Source organism: Rattus norvegicus, chromosome 11 (genome assembly GCF_021556685.1).
Source record: "Rattus norvegicus strain SHRSP/BbbUtx chromosome 11, alternate assembly SHRSP_T2T, whole genome shotgun sequence".
Classification (NCBI taxonomy): domain Eukaryota; kingdom Metazoa; phylum Chordata; class Mammalia; order Rodentia; family Muridae; genus Rattus; species Rattus norvegicus.
Window position 1 is genome coordinate 95736126 of NC_141544.1, and position 22129 is coordinate 95758254.

Consider the following 22129-nt stretch of genomic DNA (forward strand, 5'->3'; position numbering starts at 1 on the left):
AAGTTAAAGCAGGATCAGATAAACCATCTAAACAGTCCCATAATTCCTAAAGGAATAGAAGCAATTATTAAAAGTCTCCCAACCAAAAAGAGTCCAGGACCATATGGGTTTAGTGTAGATCTTTATCAGACCTTCATAGAAGACCTCATACCCATACTCTCCAAACTATCCCACAAAACAGAAACAGAAGAAACACTACCCAGCTCCTTCTATGAAGCCACAATTACACTTATACCTAAACCACACAGAGACCCAACAAAGGAAAAGAACTTCAGACCAATTTCCCTCATGAATATCGATGTAAAAATAGCAAGATTCTTGCAAACTGGATCCAAGAACACATCAGAATGATCATCCATCTTTAGGGATGTTTCAATATATGGAAATCCATCAACACAATCCCCTATATAAATAAACAAACTCAATGAAAAAAACCACATGATTATCTCATTCCATGCTGAGAAAGCATTTGACAAAATACAACGCCCCTTCATCATAAAAGTGTGGTTAGATCACGAATTCAAGTCCCATACCTAATCACAGTAAAAGCAATATACAGCAAACCAGAAGTCAACAAAGAATGCTCAACTGAAGAATGCCAAGAAGCACCTAAAGAAATGTTCAACATCCTTAGTCATCATGGAAATGCAAATCAAAACAACCCTGAGACTCCACCTCACTCCAGTCAGAATGGCTAAGATCAAAAACTCAGGTAGCAACAGATGCTGACAAGAATGTGGAGAAAGAGCAACACTCCTCTGTTTATGGTGGGATTGCATGCTGGCACAACCACTGTGGAAATCAGTCTGGAGGTTCCTCAAATAATTGGACATAGTACTACCTGAGGACCCAGCTATACCTCTCCTGGGCATATACCCAAAAGATGCTCCAACATACAACAAAGACACGTGCTCCACTATGTTCATAACAGCCTTATTTATAACAGTCAGAAGCTGGAAACAACCCAGATGTCCTTCCACAGAGGAATGGATACAGAAAATGTGGTATATTTACATAATGTAGTATTACTCAGCTATTAAAAACAATGACTACATGAAATTCTCAGGCAAACGGAAGGAACTAGAAAATATCATCCTGAATGAGGTAACCCAGTCACAAAAGAATACACATGGTATGCACTCATTGATAAGTCAATATTAGCCCAAAAGCTTGGCATACACAAGAAAACAATTCACGGCCCATATGACGCTCAAGAAAAGAAGAAAGACCAAAATGTAGATGCTTCAGTCCTTCTTAGAAAGGGCAACAAAATACTCGCGGGAGGAAATACAGGGACAGAGAGTAGAGCAGGAATTGAAGGAAAGGTCAGCCAGAGACTCCCCCACCTGGGGATCCATCCCAGACCCTATTGCGGATGCCAAGAGGAGTCTGATATGGATGTCTCCTGAGAGGCTCTGCCTCACTGATACAGATGAGGATGCTGGCAGCTAATCTTGGGCTGAGCACACAAACCCCAATGGAGGAGTTAGAGGAAGGACTGAAGGAGCTGAAGGAGTTTGCACCCCATAGGAAGAACAACAACATCAACTAACCAGAGCTCCCAGATTCCCAGGGACTAAACCACCAACCAAAGAGTACACAGGAATGGACCCATGGCTTCATCCGCACATGTAGTAGAGGATGGCTTTGTCAGGCATCAATGGGAAGAGAGGCCCTTAGTCCTGACAGAGCTCAATACCCCAGTGTAGGGAAATGTTAGGGAAGGGAGGTGGGAGGGAGTGGGTATATAGATGAGGGAGCACCCTCATAGAAGCAGGGGGAGGGGGAGATAGGATAGTGGGTGTCTGCAGGGGAAACCAGGAAAGGGGATAAAATTTAAAATATAAATTTAAAGAATCCAATAAAAGAAAAAAATGTAAAAAAAAAAAAAATAAGAGAAAGAGGAATATAGAAATAATATAGAAATTATAAGATAAAAGGATAGATTATTGAATCTACTTTTAGACCAAAAACATCAATAAGACAAATAGTTTTACATTGGTGTGGACTTTGTACATTGATACAGATTTAGGACTATGTATTTTTACATTTATAAATATAAATATATATATAGTTTTGTACTTATAAATTCTTAAAAACTGGAATATAAAGTTCTAGTCCATTTAAAAAGCTGTAATTCCAAACTGTTTGCAATAATTAAGAAGCACAAGTTAACGGTCAGACAGACAAACTCATAGTAAACACTAGTAAAGTTAAATAAAGAAATATGTCTCCGAGGTTGAACAGATCTATAGAATATGACATTTAAAGATGTTTTACTCTTAAAAGGCTTGTTTGGCAGTTAGCCAAGTCAGCTCCTGGCAGCACCCTATTCTACCTCAAAGAAGATGATGACCACAGAAGAACCTCCATATGGTGTTTGCTTCAAATGTGCCAAGCTATCCAAGGGACAAAAAACTGCCCTTGCTTCAACTGCACGCAGAATGCTGTCCAAAATGACAAAGGACATACAGGAAAGTTGACTGCTGAGCTTTGCCAAGACAAAGTAAGCAATTCTTCATCATTCCTGCCTCACAGAAAAGTATTATCAGATACTCCTGTCCTGAAGACTGAGGACTGATGTCCAAGGTTCTAGAGAAAGTTTGGGGGATTTTTCCAGGCAGTCTGGGAGAAACACTGCTAATTAAGGTCGAACTCCACCATGACTCGATAGCCTCTGAGCTCAGTACAAAATGGAAGATTCTCATCTTTAGCTGGTCGTTTCCATCTCTAACCTTGTCCAGGGGATTCTAAGCCCCCACACTGGCCTTGACCAGAGGAATGTCACATAGCCTTAGTTAGCTTACAGGATCGATTCCTGCAAACTGACGCAGTATACTGCAACTGAGATGCAGGAAATGCTTCCCCGTGTAGTGAGGTATGCCAGGTAGCCTAAGCTCCCAGCCAATGACCTACACTCAGCCCAGATGTTGCTGCCCTCAGTCTCCCCAAAATGTTAAGCCTTCAATCACCATAAATAAAACTGATCTATCTACTGGGAAAAAAGAAGATAAAGGAAGTTGATAAGTCACACCAAGCCTGCAGTCTGGAGAACATGTGTGTTCAGTCGCCTCTGAGTGGAGGCCTTGCCTTGCTCAGGGTAACAATAGCAGAGCTTCCTATTTCCCACCACACGATTGCTCCATTTCCAGCAAACCCTGGGATCCAGTCAAAGGGGAGTGTTCTTGGCAGGTGGCTAGAGTGCCTGGCTGGTGCTTGTGTCTCTTCCCTTTCTGTCCTTAGGCCACAGTGTCCTCCCCCACGGTGTCTTCCGGCCACCTCCCGACTTTTAGCAGGCACTGCTTCTTTCACTCACAGAGGCCTCTGGAGTCTTGCCCTCCTAAAGGAGGCGGGATGCATGGGGAGTCCTGAGGACATACAGCACCTACCACCTACCTTTCAACAGCCGTTGGAATCACACTGGTCAAGGATGGAGCACCTGGGGTGGCTTTGGACCGCTCTGTGAACCGGGAATCAAACGCTTTCATGGGTTCAATCTTGGATGGGGTTGTTAACACGGAGGGTGACAATGCAGCAGGAGTAGAGGTAGCATTCATACTGGGGGAAAAGACAGGAGATTCATCAAACACAAACAACTAACAATTTTGGGGGTTAGACAATATACTGGGTCTCCACAACCTCAATACGGCATGTCTATCCCACAGGTTTTGCCACTTCCACAGTGACTACAGTGGAAGCCCTCCCTAGGGTCTTGAAGTCATGGCCTAATCCCGCCCTTCATCTTCAGCCTTGTCCCCTTGTCTAAGCAGATTCACCCACTGCTCACTGGGATCACAGCAAAGTCTCTGCACTTTGTGGAAAAGCTTGTCCGGCTTTCCTCTTGCTCAAACCTAGCCTGAGTCCTGAGCAAAGCTGCTAGCCTTGGTTTACCTCATGTAGATTGCTCCTCCATCTGCCCACATCCCATTCCCATACCAGATGTCTGCCAATCATCCCCAACGCACTGTTTTCCTCCTCCATGATCTCTAGTTCCAAATCACAAAACACTGCTCAGCTCTGGTGGCACCTGTCCTTCCCCAAAACCCCTTGTTGCTTCCTGAATACTGTATTGCACTGTCTCCTCTCTGATGTGTACTCATTGTTTGATAAGTGACATCATGCCAGAGACCAGAAGGACGATGCAGAAACCCAAGATTTCTTCCACTGACAGAGAAGCACTTGCCCCTATCAGTTATGATATTTACAACTGGGCCCCACTGCATATTGGAGCATCTTCCTAAAATGCAAGTCCTAAAACCTGTCTCCTTCTGAGAAAGGCCCAGGGTACCCAGCTTAGAATGGGAACCCAGCCTTTGCTCCTCTTTTCCCAATCCACCTAAGGGACTCGAAGCCCTGCTTTGCCACTGTCCTGGCCCTCAGCTTTCCCTTGATTGTCTTGCATGGGCTCTGAGAGAAATACTTTCTACAGTATCAATGAAACCTGCTTGCTAAGCCTCCCAATGAACAAATAGCCCTTTCTGCAAAAGGACCCTGAGAGCTACCATGCAACCCTGAGGATGCCACTTCCTTATTGGAGGACAAGCACCTGCCAATCAAGGCCTTGTATATACCTGGTCCTTACAGTGTATAGTCCAGAGTAGGAATGTGGCCCATGTTCACTCTTACTCATGCTCCCTGAGTCCTGACAGACAGTGAAAGCATGGACTCAGTGAATTTGATTCTAAGTATGGTGGGAAATCTACATGCTCACACGATCACTCTAGCAGCGATGAAGCATGAAACGCACAGCATAGCAGAGGCCAAAGCCAGAAATGTCAGGCCATGTCTGGTCTAGGTCTGCCAGAAAGTAGGTCGATCCTGTTGCAGAAAGTACCTCAGTGGCAGGTCCCTAAATCTTGCAGCTCTAATCTCAGCCAGCTTCTGTCAAGTCACATAGCCTCAGAGACCAACTTAAACAAATCCTCCCATTTAAGGAAGAACTTTATTTTAAGCATTTTTTGTTTTTAGTAAAGTGTCCATGAACTAATGAGAGAATTAAACTCATTTTTTTCAATGATTTATTTTTCTTTTATGTGCATTGGTGTTTTGCTTGCCTGTATGTCTATGTGAGGGTGTCAAATCACTTGGAGCTGGTTTTCAGAAAGTTAGTTGTGAGCTGTCATGTGGGTGCTGGGAATTGAACCCAGGTCCTCTGGAAGAGCAACCAGAACTTTCAACTGCTAAATCACATCTCCAGTCCCTAGAATGAAACCCTTATCCCTGGAACCTAAACTTTCCCCAAGGACACGGCTGATCCTTGGTGTCTACTAACCTGTCCTTACTGACAGGCTCGCCTGTAGGCCTGGCACTGGTGGCTGCCACTGGTTCTGTGCAAGGCTTTGAGGCGCCGAAGGAAGGGGTACTGGAGTCCAGTGGCAGTAGCTGCTGACCACTAGGAGAGGAGAGCATGGTGCCTGCGAGGGAGCTGGAGAGCGGGATGCTGTTGAAGAATGCCGTGGAGAAGTCCCTGTTATCAACAAGGAAAAGTAAATCAGCACAAAAATGTCACACACAGCATTTTTACTTCTAAGTAACATTTTTCTGGGTATTGATGCATGGGTAATTTGCAAAGTTGAGAGTTTAAAATATGAAATACTTAATAAACTGTTTGATTGACTCTATAGTAAACTAGCACTACACATACAACTACAGAACACAATCAAATGCTACTGAGCCTGCCATGAGCCCACAGCATCTGCAGTGGCCTCCCTTCTGAGCGGCTATAGGCTTTCCTACTGGATGGGCACGTACTTTACATAACACAGCCTATACTGAGAAGCAGGTTTACCTCCCTGCTCCTGTGACATACTACTCCAACAGGAGGTGTGAGTGTTGAGGCTGAGGAACCTGGGATGGAGCAGCCAGGGCAACTCCCTGGCCAATTCCTGATTAAAGAATACTGTGTAAGACATATGGAGCACATAGCAGCCACTCAACTATATATGGAATTATATTGTCTTGTACTAGACAATTCCTGTGTAATGTGGGATATATTCAGAGAATATAGTCAGTATAGCAAATGTTTGTTTACATGTGGTTCTGGTAAGCATGTCTAAAGCTCCCTCCTTCATGGTTAGGTCACAGCTCTCTTACGGGAGTGTCTATCTCACCAACAACTGAAAAGGTCTTTTGGGTTCTGCGCTGCTGCTGCTGGTGTATGTTGGTTGGATTTGTGGTACTGGGAGAGAATCCGAGCCTTACACATGTAAAGCAACTGTAATATCACTGAGCCATGTACCCACCCTTCGTTTCATTTTGATAAAAGGTTTTATAGTAGGTTACACAGGTGGACAATGAACTCATTGTGTAGCCTAGATAGGCCTCCTGAATGGCTAGGATTACTGGTCTGCCCTGCAAAGACCACCCTTACAGTTTTATCAAATTCCTTGCTATCAGTCAATTTGATGGATAATAAATAGTATTCTACTACAGTTTTGCTCCAAGGAAACAAATGAGGGAAAAAAGGTTTTTGTTACTATAGATTTTAGCCTGACTAAAACAATGTCATTTTGGTGTGATTTAAATCTTATGTCATTTATGGAAAATAACTTTTTTACCTCTGAGATTATAAAAGTACTTTTCCATGGACTCTTATAAAACTGCAAACAAAAAGGTATGGTAACTCACACCTTTAACACCAGCAATCAGGAGGTAAAGGAAGACGGATCTCTATGAGTTCAAAGCTATCTGGGTACTGGCCAGCTATGGCTACATAGTGAGTGAGACCTTGTCTTTCAAACGTGTTAAATGACAACAAAAGAAATAAGACAAGCAAAAAGCTGCTGAGCTTGTAGAAGTTTCTACTTTTAAATTGGTAAAGAGGGTAAGATCCAATGTGGCTTCTAGAGGGACAAGTCATCCGTTTCTCATTTGCTGAATTGGCCAATGCCTCATCACTAATTTAGACATTGCCTCTAAAACTCCCTTAAGGCAGGCATGGTGGTGCACATCTTTAATACCAGCGATCAGAAGGCAGAGGCAAGTGGAGCTCTGTGAGTGCCAAGCCAGCATCATCTACATGACGAGTAACAGGCTAGCAGGGGCAACAAAATGAACCTTTTTTAAACTCTCTTGAATGGGGTAGTGAGAAGACTCAGTTGGTAATGATGAGAACCTGACTTCTGATCTCCACCAATCACATAAGAAGCCAAACACAATGCCATGAGCCTATGATCTCAGTGCTAAGTGGTGCTTGTTGGCCAGTCAATCTAGCTGAATTAGTAAGCTCCAGGCCCACAAAGAGATCCTATCTCAAAACATACAGTAGAGGCAATAACAACTTCTGCTTCCACATGTACACACACACACACACACACACACACACACACACACACACACACACACGCCCTTTGAGCCTTTTGTGGAAATTCTATTATATGCCATTGGCCTGCCTACTCATCTTCAGTACCTCCCTGTTTAAAACTTGTTTACATTTTATTTTCTGGTAGCATTAGTTTCCCTAATCAACCCCTTTGTTTTTTTGATCTTTCTGAAATATCTCAAATATTACTATTTCTCCATATAACTTAAGAATTATAATTGTGAAAATTATGACTACTCTGCTTGGTTCATATTAAATTTGTTTAGGAATAGCTGATATTCTTGATATGAGTCACCTTAGCTAATTTCTAGCACATCTTTTGATTTTTATTTTGTTGAGTTTTCCTTAAGGCTCTCAGAATTCTCTATGGGCATGTTAGGTGAACACATGTGTATGTTGTGAGAAGTGTATGTTGCTGTACATCCACATGTAGAGTCCATAGGTCCATAGCTATCTATGGATAGCTATCTATGTCTATTACTCCCCATCTTTTTCATTTTTAGATACCAGTTTTCTCATTGAACCTGGAGTTCACCAATTCAGCTAGAATAGCCAGTCAGTAAGCCTCAAAGATTTGGCTATCCCCACCACCACCATAATATCTCTCTCTCTCTCTCTCTCTCTCTCTCTCTCTCTCTCTCTCTCTCTCACGCACGCACGCGCGCGCACACATACACACACACACACACACACACACACACACACACACACACACACACACACACAGTACCTGGGTTTTAATCTGATGCTAGAGATAGGAACTCAGGTCCTCATGTTTGTGCAGTAAGTATTCTACCCACTGAGCCATCTCCCCAACCTAAGCAGAATCCTTGAATTTTTCTTCACAGATTTACATTACTTAGTTCAACCTAGTAAGTGTACACCTGTAAGCCCTTCCACTCAAGAGGATAAAAAGGTTACTTATACCTCCAAGTTCAAGATCAGCCTGGACAACACAATAAGATGCTGTCTTTAAAAAAAAAAAAAAAAGTCATTTGTGAATGTGATTTCCTCCTTTATATCTTCAAATAGTCTTTTTTTTTTTTTTTTGGTTCTTTTTTTCGGAGCTGGGGACCAAACCCAGGGCCTTGCGCTTCCTAGGTAAGCGCTCTACCACTGAGCTAAATCCCCAGCTGCTTTATATCTTCTAAAGGAACTGCTGCTAAAGTTATTACTTCATCTCATTTGTAGCCAGTGCATGCTCTCACAGAGTTTTTCCAGGACAGGATCCTGCTATGTAACCAAAACTGCCACAAACACATAAACCTCTTGCCTCTACATCCTAAATGCTGGAATGAGCAATATATGGCAGCACAATAAGCGTTATTCTTTTCTTTTGCTATCTACAGCAATCCCAGTGATGTTCCTCTAGATCATGCCTAGATCATAGATCCTTGAATAATGGCATATTTAATGGTCTCCTGTAAACTCGGTGTTGATTAACTACAAAGAGCGTCAAAAATGAACACTGAATTATAATCAGGGAAGTAAAATGTCATTTTATTTCTAAATGTGATATGAAAGAAGATATTTATTTTCTAGATGTGATAAGAAAACAATAGTAAATTACCAGCTAAAGAAACTATATTTTCGGGGCTGGGATTTAGCTCAGTGGTAGAGCGCTTACCTAGGAAGCGCAAGGCCCTGGGTTCGGTCCCCAGCTCTGAAAAAAAGAACCAAAATAAATAAATAAATAAATAAATAAATAAAAGAACTTTAAAGAAGGGGCTGGGGATTTAGCTCAGTGGTAGAGCGCTTACCTAGGAAGCGCAAGGCCCTGGGTTCGGTCCCCAGCTCCGAAAAAAAGAACCAAAAAAAAAAAAAGAGTTAAAAAAAAAAAAAAAAAGAACTTTAAAGAAACTATATTTTCATTTCACTGATTTTAAAGTTAGAACAATGTTGAATTTTATGAAAATGCCCCTTAAGCAACTATGGAACCCAGGTACTAGGGTGTGGGTGTGTGTGTGTGTGTGTGTGTGTGTGTGTGTCTAACTATACCATTTATTTGTTAAATTATATTCCATAATTTTGAACAACTTTACCTACCTAAAATAAGTCTTATTTGGTGGTGAAATTAGAGTTTGTTTGTTTGTTTGTTTGTTTGTTTCTGAGATAAGTATACTGTCCTGGCTGGCTTAGAACTGCGTATGTAGATAAGACAGGCCTGAAATTCACAGATTTCTGCCTTCTTCTGCTGGAATCAAAGGAATGCCCAGCCCTTCCTCTAGCATTTCAGCATACTATAAGGTTCTCCAAATAACTGTATTATTTAGGAGTGTGCACTGACATTCAGAAATCTCAGAAATAGGTCTGAGATTTATTGTGTTCTTGTGGTGATGAGGTCTATGTTGTCCAGGCTTGAGTTCAAATGCTCATCTTACCTCCATCTCCTGAGTAGCTGGGACCATGATATAACATGGTGAATCACCATCATTTAGATTTATGTTTCCTTTCTCTCTAGATACTAGAACATATAACATGTTATTATAATTCCCCTGTGAAGGATTCCTAATCTCGTAGCTTTAAGGAAAGCAAACTAAATTTCTTTTTTTCTTTTTTTTTTTAAATTTATTTATTTTATGTATATGAGTACACTGTAGCTGTCTTCAGACACACCAGAAGAGAGCATCAGATCTCATTACAGATAGCTGTGAGCCACCATGTGGTTGCTGGGATTTGAACTCAGGACCTCTGGAAGAGCAGTCAGTGCTCTTAACCACTGAGCCATCTCTCCAGCCCGCAAACTAAATTTCTTATCCAGCAATACATCACTTTTAGTTATTGTGTGTATGTGTGTGTATTTGTCTCACATTTTCGATTAATTTATCTGTGAATATCTCCAACTTATAATTACCTTGCACATTTGTTTTTCTTTCTTGATTAGCTAATAATTTGATATATAGCTATTTGTTTCGACATAGGAACCAGGAGGGTAAAACATAATATAAATATTTATTAACATAATCAAGCTCTGATACCAGAATTAAGTACCCAGTAGTAAAAAGCTGTCTCACACCAACAAAGAAGACACTGTCCTCTGCCTCCTCACTAGGTAAGGGATGAGAAGACCCAATGCAGCACTGTGCACCAACAGCACCTGCCCCCACTGTAGACCTGCAGTGCTCAGGGCACAGGCCCACGCCTGCTTCTAATAAGCAGCAGGAAAGCCCTCCCCGTCATGGGGAGGGTGTAAGATTAAATCACGAGTCTGGGGGTCAAACACACTCTGAACAGGAGTCTAGCACACCTAGCGGAGAAGTGAGATTAGCACGTCTTTACTTTTGAAGGGATACAAGGAATACCTGAAATAGCTCATGGATAAGCAACTGAAAAATGTAAAGATTATAGAGTCTCTGTGAAAAGCTTCCTGATGCTCTGAGCTGATTCTGTGTGGGTCTAAAACCCAGAAAGACACCTGACAATGGTGAATCCTTCGATTCAGCAGTCCTAGAGAACAATCACTACAAACACACATCTCACTGCAGGCATGCAGACAACAGCAAATGTGAAGAGGTTGATACTCCCAGCTCCCTGACTCCACAGACTGGATAATGCATCTCAGAGCCCTACCCTCTGTCCAGCAGTTCCACTTCAGGAATTATCCAAGAGGACAGTCAAGTGTGTGTTCAAAGATTAACATTCACAGAAAAATGGACACAAAATGGAAGTTAAGGAGCTGGCTCGTTAACTCCTGGTGCATTCAGACACAGGAGTCTGGGTAACCAGCAATCAATGCTTCAGGACTACTTATTCAGTGGATGAAAGTCAAGACACAGTAGCAAGTGGGAAAAGCCTGGATACAGATATCAAAATGGTAACAGAGGCTGCATTATGAGTGATATTTATCTTCTTCTTTGGACTTTTATCTTTCTAAATTTTCAACTATATGTCTTTCATAATGGGGCTGGGGGCAGGTGTTACAAAAGGAAGAAATCATAACTTCCTTTTTTGCCCTACAGTACCTTGCCAGAAGCTAGACAGAATAAAGGGCCAGCAAATGGGGACATTCTGGCCTTGGGCCACTCAGTTCCTACCCTTCCACATGTGTGGAGAGCATATGGAAAGCCCTATGGGAACCACGGGGCTTTGAGAGTATGGGAATTGGCCCCTGAGATTTCCAAGATCCTAACTGGCTAACTGACAAAAGAAGAAAAGAAGACCTCCCCAGACAAGGTCACAGAAAGCTTGGTGAATGAACGAGTACCCAGTGTCCAGCTGTGCTATGCAAAGAGGCGTGATTCTCCTCCGACCATCTGCTGTCCGTGTTTCCACTTGTTTCTTCAAAAGATTCTGGCAAAGTAGAGTCGAATAAGTGAATACAAAACTTTCAGCTAACCACATCCAAATATCAAAAAATAGAGCTGCCCTTTCCTTCCCTTTATGATAAGGACAAGTCTAGGACTTGGTGCTCACGTTGCCTTCCAAGAACCTGGCACCCACCATTCTTCTCTCTGCTCCTATGAATTTGACTACGTCTCTTCTCATCAGGCAGTCCTTGTGCATCTTATCTCTGTTTCACCATAAGGGTATAAGCATTAAATGTCAATATGTCACATATATCTCACTATGGTGATGAAAAACAAAGGCTTCTAAGGAAATGTATTCTAATTCTCCTTTCCATAGCCTTATTGGTACAAAGTCAAGCAGCTGCCAAACTTAGACACGTTAGCAGGTCATGTTTTTGATTTGACACAGAGAAGCATCAAAAATAGGAAGCTCCCAGCTGAACTGGCTCTAAGAGCCTTCTCCCTGTCACAGTGACCAGGCATGATCAAACTTAGGATGTAAGCACATGACATCTAACAACCATTAGCTATTTCAGGGGCCTTAAGATTAAGGTATGAATTTGTGAGCCACACTTTATTTATAGTAAATAAAAAATAAACAAACATGTCACTCTGTACCACAGGCTGAACTAGAATATATTAGATATAGCCTAGGCTGGGTTCAACCTTGCAGTGATCACCCTGTGTCAGCCTGCCAGGTGCTAGAGTTATTTATAAATGTGGCCCATCATGCCTGGCTCCAAACTGACTTTTATCATGGCTTCCTTCCTCCATAAAGGCTCATAACTGTGGTCTCCAATCACACCTGTTGGCCTCCACAAGCACCTCAACATGGTTCTTTCTCAGTTCTCAGTGAGCTCCATGCCTCAGACACTGCCCTGCCCCATTATTCCTGTCCACCAGTAAAATGCAGGCTTCCAGAAGAAAGAGAACCCAAACAGCTCTAAGGGCAAGTAATCTAATTTCTTAGCATCTACACCTTCCTAGAGATGTGTAGGTGAAGGCTTGCAGTTTCTGCAAAGGACAACCTCTTGCTCCCTGGGGAATAGAGACTTAAGATGAAGGTTTAAAGCCATTATTAGCATGGGCCCCAGCAGGCTAGGTTCCAGCCTCATACTTACCACATACCCTCTTCATCATGGCTCATGCCCCAGCCCTATCTCTGTGCCCTGTGCAGACCTCCTGTTTCATGTCCCATCTGTTTGCCCCCTCTGTCCTGTCTCTCAGCAAGTGCTCATGTCTTTTAGTGCCACTGGACCATGCCCTCACCTTTCTGATATCTTCTAGACTTTCCCCATTGACCACACCCGTGACTGAGGATGCTGAGCTTGTCTCCCTAGTAGTGGCGTTCTTCTGATCCAGCTGCTGCTGTTGCTGTCTCCGCTGGTACTTGAGCATCTCAGGGTTCTCAATAACAGCTGTGGAAAGCTGGGCCTCAGTCATTATTGCCAGGCTCTTGCCATAGGTGGACTGATGAATTCGGCTCTGTAGGAAGCAGGGAGAGGTTTGACATGTGGATTTGAGTATCGCCATGGCTGAAGTTACCAACCAGCAGGTGCAGAACAGTGCTGACTCTCCTGCCTCTAAGAGCAGAACAGCCCAGGAGGTCAGCTCACCATCAGTTCCCACTCGACTGCCTGTCACTGACATGTCTGTCAACATCTCCCACTCCTCACAAGGTATCTACAGCCTCCCGTACATCTACAGTTGGGAAGACAGTTAGATACTGACCATAAATCATTTACATGACTAGTACAAAACATATGGCCATGAATACTCTCTCACCTGAAATGCAGATTCCCAAATTGGTATCTTAAGGTTCTTGTGTTACACCAAGAACCCTAAGCACTCTCACAGAACCGACATACTGTCTCTGCTAGCCACCATGGCAGGAGGTCCCATGCAACTAGCATTGCCTCTAAAGAGCAATGGAGGCTTCTCAGTGCCCCATCTCCTCCCAGTCCCAGGCCTTGTTAGCCCTGTGCCATAACAAGTGAGACAAGAGCCTCGGAAGAAGAGAGGCAGCATCCCACAACACCATAATAACAGTTTTCATAAAAACATGCTAAGAAGCGATCTACAAAAGGATGTGCAAATGACATCCTGTCCAGGAAATAGGGACTAGAGTTCTCAGTGTCCAGCTCAGACCAGATGATGTCCAGTTAGAGTTAGCAGGCAGCCTTCTACAACAAGGACTTTGAGACTCACTCCTATTAGGACCTAAGTAGCCCCAGGAACTTTCCACTTCTACTGCCTTATCTCCTGCCCCATCTCCCAAGCCCAACCTCTGTAATCTCAAGCCAAATTTTGATGTTGGCCAAGACTTTTCTAGAGTTCCCTAAACACAGAGTCACTGTCAATGATCTGAGAAATGGTACAATACATGGGACTCTTCCATAAGCTCTCACAATGACTCTCCAAGAGGCACAGAAGGATCTAATGATCTTGATGACAGAGATTAGGCAGAATGAAGATTCTAGGTCACTCAGAAACTTACTCCTTCTTTATTAAAAAAAAAAAAAACCACTCTGACAGGCTACCCCCATTCCAAGCACAGTGCATAAGGTAGACTCCACCCCAAGGGGTTTATGTCTTAGTTGAGCGTGGTGGTGTCGCACAGTAGATTAAGAGGTAGCTTACCCCCAGCAACAGCATCACTAAGAGGATAGCTGCTGACCTGCTCTGGGCATCCACAGAGCTCCATTCAGACAAATGGCTATAATACCCCATTAACGGTGGGCAAAAGTCTGTCGGTAGAAAGAACAGTTTCTGTGTCTACAGCAAGTACAGCAGAGCCTTTCCCAAAGCCCATACAGAAGTACAGGGAGGCCACATGCTCTGAGAAGAGACATCGATGAGAGAGCCTGACTCAAAGGCAGCAAGCCTAGTTCACTCATCCACTTTTCTACTTAAAGGCAGAGTGGTTCTGATAAAAGACAAAGCTGTTTTCTTAGGCTTGGTTACCTCGCTGATGAAATAGACAAGACCTGCTTTATAAATGTCACTGTTATAAAATAACAGAAGTCCTTTCTTATGGCATCTGGGGAGAAAAGGATTGCAGAGAAACTGAAGGAGGAAAGGAGGGGAAAAATACAAACCATGGAAGAGGGCATAGGTCAAACACAAAGCTAAGAGGCAATAACATGCAGATCTCTAGGGAGCTTAGCCCAGTTCCCACTTCTCAGTAACTGGATTTGGTCTCTTGGTACAAAGATTCTCTTGGCAAGTTTTCTACCAAGTTTTCAACTTTATCTTATTTTGTTAAATTTTTTTAAAAATAAAAATGGCTGGGCAGTGATGGCTCATGCCTTTAATCCCAGCATTCAGGAGGCAGAGGCAAGAGGATCTCTATGAGTTTGAGGTCAGCCTAGTCTGTTACAGAATAGTAAGGGCTACACATAAAAACCCTGTCTTAAAAAAACAAAACAACAACAACCAAACAAAAATGACTCTCCATTGGTAGTTTTCAAGAACCCCTTACAGGCGGTCCTGAAAACAACAGGGGCCCTAAGTCTCTGAGTGACCACAACACTTGCTCATTATGTAGGAGGGAGGCCCCAGCGTTGATTCCCAGCATCTACAAGCCTTACTTGGCAGACGATTGTTCTGTTTTGTTAGTTGATTCATTTTAAACCAGTCTTACTACATAGCTCAGGCTGGCCCTGAACTCTCTTCAGCGTCTTTGGGGTTAAAGGTGTATGCCACTATACACAGTAATTGTGTAAAGTTGGAATAATAAATACATATAAAGCCCATACAGTGACCAGTATCAACTGTCACATAACTGCTGCTCTGCCAGCATGAGACAAGAGGATGAAGGACATGGCATAGCCAGGACCCCCAAGTAAGCGACTCCGATGCTCTCCCAAGGGTGAGAGCGTCCTCACAGCCACTGCTCTCTCGGCATGAGCACCGATGCCCAGTTTATCCTTTGCTCCACTACTTACTTCTGACAGGAGTGTTTACCACTCTTCTTTACTACTCTTCTTCAAAACGGATTAGCACAATCTATAAAAAGCAATCGTTTTAGAATAGTTAAGAAATAATGTGTGCTTGTCTTCTATGAGAAGAGGACCCAATTGAAGAGGTCTCAGAGCCAGTATCGCAGCACACAGGCCACAAGCCTACCTTTTCCTCCTCACTCAGGGGGTCTCCGAGTTCATCCTGAGAGAAATCAAGGAACGCCACAGAGCCGTCCATGGAGCACACCAGGATACCCAACCCATTCAGAGTCCTGAAAGAGACAGCTGTCAGCAGCCCATGGGGACAATGTACCTAAAGCTGCCATGTGACGATGCTCAAAGACTACTCTGGTGGATGCTAGAACCCTAAGGCTCTCCTCTGTGGCCTAAGGATAGGGGCAGCAATCGCAGCCTTTGGTGCCCTTTAGGGCTAGGTACCAGTGCAGAAATCTCTTACCCAATTTTCTAAAAGTTTTCAATTTCCGTTACCTGCTATAAGCCTACAGAATGCCCAGTTTGTCCCAGCAGACACTCCCTGTAACAAACCCTACCTGTGGTGACATTCTCACAGGAGAGGGACAGAGAAGCTATGAAGCTCTCACAGGAGCAACGCAGAGCTGCTGCTTCCTGAGTAGACTGCAAACTGTACCTTGGAGGCTGCACTGCCAGAGGAAAGTGACCAGGCTGCCTGGCCGTAAAGTAGCAAAGAGGTCTCAAGTTGGAGTAGCCAATGCACTGTAGTAAGAATCCATCTTACCAGGAAATATCCATGATGGACTTGTCAAACAGCTCATGGATGACAACCAGAGGTCGTTTCAAGCATGTGAGCTACAGGGGGGAAAAGTCAAAATTAATGAGATCACTGTGAACAGCCGGTGCACCCCGGTTAACCATCTTCATAAGCCCAGGAGCTTTGGTGACCTCCACTAACATACATGGCATAGTCGACTCAAGTGAGATACAACTGCCAAAAAACCACAAACTGGGGATAACAAGGCCTAACGGAGATTTACACACTGAGGCTACAGGCTGTCAGGGCACAGCTGTACAATCATTCAGCAACAGCAAAAGCAGAGATCTACGGAGCAGGATGCGATGGTCTCAGAAAGAACCCAGCTCACCTTCTCTGGGCACTGAGCTCTGGTCTACATTACTCAAGGCTCCTGCAAATAGTTACATAAGTCACTCAGGCTCACTTCTGTGTCAAACACACACCAGTAGAAACTCCCCTTAGTCTAAACATTAACTGTTAAACTCTAATGAAAGCTGGAGAGATGACTCAGCAAGAGTCAAGAGCACTTTGCTGCTCTTCCAGAGGACCTGAGTTCAGTTCTGACACCCACATTAGGCGGTCACAACCACCTCCAACTGCAGCTCCCAGGAGACCAACGCCTTCTTCCAGCACGGCGTGCTCACGCGCTCGCTCTCTCTCTCTCTCTCTCTCTCTCTCTCTCTCTCTCTCTCTCTCTCTCTCTCTCTCTCACATACACATACACATACACAGACACAGACACAGACACAGACACAGACACAGACACAGACACAGACACAGACACAGACACAGACACAGACAGAGAGAAAGAGAGACATAAAAAGGGGGAAGGGTTCTGGAAAAATGGCTCAGTGGTTAAGAGCAATTAATGTCTTACAGAGCACACAAGATTGGTTTCCATGCCATCTGCATGAAGCTGCTGTGGACTGGGGAACTCTGCCCTGGTTCTACAGATCTCAGACATGGTTCCCTTGCCTGCTGGTTGTTCCAGAGAAGAATGGCTGATCCTGAACTGTCCTGGGAAAGACCTTGTTATTTTCGCTGCAATTGTAGCAGCCATTACTACTGCAGCCATTGTGTCTGCAGTGTCTAGAGTTACCCTCCCCCAATCTATTGTTAGGCAAGTACAGTGGGTGAACTTTCTAGAGTAGTTGCTAACAATTGGGAATTCTAAATTTTATTATAGGAGCAGCTTGACTATGGCCCTTGGTGGTAACAGCTGAGGAGAACCAGATGAGGTGCCCACTACTTATCGGGAGAGGCTCAACTTCCACAATCTCTTATATTAATGCCATCTGGCCCCTACTCTTTCGCCCCTGGGCTCAAGTAAGAGGAATGAGAAGATGATCCAATGTAGCTTTCCTCAGCGACAGGCAACTTCCTCTGACCCTTGACCAATCTAAGACAGGAACCTTGAGGGCGACAAGGTGATCCTATGACGGATAAGGCTGGGGTTTGAGAGGTCAATCCTAAGACAGAAGTGGCTACACCCCGTTTAAACGTACGGGCCGGTCAAATGCTCCTCTGCCCAGTTTCTCCCCCAATAAACACACATGTATAGCCCATGTGGTGTGTTACAGCATAAGTTCATTCCTAACCATTGGGGTGCAGTCCTAACTGCAAGAGTGGCTCGCCATGGCCGAGCTGGGCACTCTGTGAGGCATGTCTGGTCTCTCTCAGACCACTACCTCCACCTAATGGTCTTTTATAAAAGAATAAGGGGGGAGATGTAGTGAGCCATATTGGATTTGGGCCTGGCCGCTTTGTAACTGTATGACCACAGTTAAAGTCATGGGATTGTTGGACAGAGGCCTCTCCCATGTATTTACGGCACAGGAAGGAAAGACCAAGTAGTAAACACCCAGTGTCTCCACTGCATGACCTCTGCTGAGCCCGGCTGATGCATGTGGAACCGACACACCTGGACCACACCTGGGTGGTGGTCAATTTACTTCTGCCTTTTGCTTCCTCAGCCTTTATCCTTGAGATTTAGGCTGGTCTTCTCGGATTTCTCCCTAATTAATTCAGGTCTCCTAGTCCTTTTGTTACAGAAGTCATAAGCCAGGTAGCCAGAGCCAGGGTTTCCCACTGTGCTTCCCAGATATTTTCTACCTGTAGACTTGGGTATATAAGTGATGAATAAAGCTACAGGAGACTCTCACTCTTCTTCCTCACTCTCACTCTTCCTTCCGCTCTTCCTCCCCCCCCCCCCCCCTCTCTCTCTCTCTCTCCCTCTCCTCCTCTCCTGGCTTGACACGATTAAAAAAAAAAAAAAAAAAGATGGTTTCCAGCTTCCCACATGGAAGCGAACAACTATAATTTCAGTTCCAGGGGACAGACATCTCCTGAATTTCACAGGCAACCAGTCACACACATGGTCACACATACATACATACATACATACATACATACATACATACATACATACATACATTCAAAAACCTCATACATAAAAATCTTTTTTTTTAACTGATGAAATTGTAAATATTTACTTTAGTCTTCAAAACAAAGCATATGTCTGTGGATATCTTTTTATTCCTCATACCATAAACTTGTTATTGAATATCCTATGAAAATATTTTGCAGCTGATTCTGTAACATTCAGCAGATGAATGTTGACCAGTCAGTCATCTTAACATTATAACCAGCACCATCGCGCATACCCAGTACCTGACCACTCTGAGGACTGGGCAGAGCCAGTCCCACAGATCTGGTAAGAATGCACTCACTCATGACGGGCTCTCCCTTGTGCCATGGCACATTATGGAAGCTGACCTACTCTGCCTTGCATCTGTAGCCTTGAATGTGAGTGCAGAGGAGATAGAGCCACCTGAGACTGAGGAGAAAATGAGACTCTGAACCACTGGATCCTACATTAAGTATCTTGGGCCACCACATTCTACTCCCAGAAAACAACCACTTTGATGGCATAATTGTGCGGTGTGTCAAGATTACCCTTGTGTTATTCAGATGCTGATTTCCATCTGGTTGCAACCCGGACATGGCACTGTAATGCGTGTTGAAAGAATCTTCTGTCTCAAAGCTGTGTAAACATTGCTCCCCAATTATTTCTGACTGGTTAATAAAAATCAGATCAGCCAATGACTGGGCAGAGGAGATAATAGAGCTGAACTTCTGATGCCAGCCAGGAGAAGGGAAGAGAGGGAGAAGAGTTTTCACCATGAGGTGAGAGACCAGGAGCCACCATGAGGATGCACAATGAGCAGAGAGAGCCAGATCAATGTTTGAATGCAACTGTCTAGGGGATTTTGGCTGGAAAGTAGCTAGATCAGCTTAGAGGATTAGAATAGATTAATATCTGTTCTGTTATTGTGCCTTAAAGCTGGTTGAGTAAATCAAATAGTCCCTGTCTCAATTATTTAGGAGCTAGCCAGGTTAACCACTTTTAAATCTGCACTAACACAACTCTGTCCATTTTCCCATGAAAATCTGGAGTATGTACACCCACCTGATCTCAGAATTTTATCAAACTAAGGCAGCGCCCTTAATGGCCTGAGGGTTAGGGAGAGACTCCAAAAAGAGCATGCCATGAACTGCTCACTGTGAACAAAGACCCAGAGTGAATGTGAAAAGAATGTGACCTGGGTCCCTTCCAGCAACATATTTCTCTGTACAAATTATTATGCATGTAGCCTGAGGGTAGCTTCCATATTAGCCTATGGCTACTCTGCTTTGGAAGAGACAGTCTTAATGTTTTATTAAACTCTGTGTGTGTGTGTGTGTGTGTGTGTGTGTGTGTGTGTGTGTGTGTGTGTGTGTGTGTAAGAGAGAGAGAGAGATGGGGGGGGAAGCGGGGGAAGGCTGACTTTCGGCATGCTGGCATAGTAGCTAGGACCATAGTCTGCAATGCATGTGGAATTGTCTCAGGTCACAGAACATCAGTCTCTGGTGATAAGAAATTTAACCTTTCAAAGCCCTAACTTGGGAAACCGTCACAGTCCACTCTCAATCCATCACTGAATATATGCCGAGAATCATCACCATGGACACCGAGTCATGTCCAAAGAGACAGCAATCTCCCCTAAAGCACTACTGTCTAGCAAGTCTAGCAAGGAGAACAAGACATACAGGCTCAACCATCCATGCTATCTGAAGCATCAAATGGACAAATAAATGCAGGCACCAACTAATTACTTAACAAGTGAACATGGGCAGGCCAGATACCAGGTAGAACTCACAAAGAGACCCATCTCAACTAAAACAACTTTAATATCAGCACACAGGAAAACACATGGACAGTATGTTTATAAAGTTAAACCCTACCCAGCAATGGGGGGAAAAACACTGGTAAACATAACACACGACATTTTCAAAGCCCAGTATGTTTCGTGAAAGAAATAGCAACATTTAAAAGAGGATACCCTGAGCAACTGCTTTTACATTAAGTTTAAGAACAGGCCAAACTCATCATTAGAGAGGCTTCTAAGTGCAGCTGCTTTCTCAAAGTGGAAACAGGATGTGTTCCAAGTGGCAGTGACACAGCACAGCACGCCACGCAACAAACGACTCACTTGATGTATGGTACACACAGACACCAAGAACTCCCTAGCAGAAAGCAGCACAGCACGCCAGCGAGGCACTGACAGCTGAAGAAGATGGTTGAGGTGGGATCGGGGTGACTCTTGGCTAGACGCAGTCAGTGCTTCTCCTAAACATCGGGAAAGCCCAGGGCACAAGGTAAGGAATGCACTGCACACCATCAAAAGCAGTGGGTCTGTCTTTCCTTGAAGTCCTCCAGACTCACTGTCTTCTTTCCCAGTGCTTAGCCTGCCCTGCAACCAGAGCTGAGGCGCTTACCCAAACGGAGAGTGAGCGGTCTTTGCTGCCAACAGCACAGCAGCAGTATGGGCAGCTGGGCTTTGCAGAACTTCCATTCTTCTGCTTCTTCTTGAAGATTTTTGGGTTGAATTTCTAAAGCCAAATAACCACGGTTAAAATAAGTAATTAAATATCAAAATGTCCTACAAGTACAAGTACCCAAGTGTACTGGGTAGTTTTTGTCAACCTGACACAAACTGGAGTCTACTGGGAAGAAGGAATCTCAATTGAGGAGCTGCCTCCATCAGACTAGCCTGTAGAGCTGTGTCAGGCACGTTTTCTTGATAACTGACTGACGTGGGAGGGCCCAGCCCACACCTGGGCAGGTGGTCCTGAGTTGTATAAGAAAGAAACCCAGTAAGCACACTCCTCATGGTTCCTGCCCTGGCTTTGCTCAATGATAATTAGGATGTGTAATCCAAATAAGTCCTTTCCTACCCAAGTTGCTTTTGGTCATGGTGTTTATTAGAGCAGCAGACAGCAAATGAGAACACCAAGCATCAGAAATGCCACATCTCCGCCCACAGAGAGAGGAGTCCCTGGACTCCAAGCTCAGCACTGAGCATGCATGACTCAGTCTTGAAAAGTGCAGTGAGCTCCTTTGCTGGTGATGAAATGAAAGCTCAAGAAGGTCAGAAAATAAGTGCATACAGTGGTGAAGTAAAGACTGGAGACAGCACTGCCACACGCTCTACTTATGAAGCCAGCAGACCAGGTCAAGGGAATAAAAGTTACTGGAACTGACCTTCTCAGTTCATCCTTCCCTGCCAAAGTCAGCCTTAGGATCTGAGGGCAAGCTGAGCTTGCTTACTGAATCCGTTTGTTTTAAGTGAGTGCTTTGTCTGCTAGGACACTGATGCACAACTTGCAGTGCCTGTGAGGGCCAAAAGTCACTCCCAGGACTGGAGTGAGCTGCCACATAAAGGAAGCCAAAGAGACTAGCAGGAGG

At 44.0% G+C, this 22129-nt stretch overlaps 1 protein-coding gene across 18 annotated transcripts in view; it reads right to left on the reverse strand.

The window, feature by feature from the left end:
* Window positions 1–22129, reverse strand: part of Hira (histone cell cycle regulator) — a 109044-nt gene that overhangs the window by 45984 nt on the left and 40931 nt on the right. For all 18 annotated transcript variants that reach the window (XR_015632841.1, XR_015632842.1, XR_015632844.1 and 15 more), the window contains 7 exons: window positions 21160–21273; window positions 16327–16397; window positions 15736–15841; window positions 12877–13092; window positions 11526–11611; window positions 5273–5467; window positions 3397–3558 (listed from right to left, as the gene is read on the reverse strand). Coding sequence is in view for 14 of the 18 variants with exons in the window: in NM_001135760.1 (NP_001129232.1) it covers window positions 3397–3558; window positions 5273–5467; window positions 11526–11611; window positions 12877–13092; window positions 15736–15841; window positions 16327–16397; window positions 21160–21273 (950 nt within the window). In the remaining 4 variants the exon portion in view is untranslated. The remainder of the gene's footprint in view (window positions 1–3396; window positions 3559–5272; window positions 5468–11525; window positions 11612–12876; window positions 13093–15735; window positions 15842–16326; window positions 16398–21159; window positions 21274–22129) is intronic.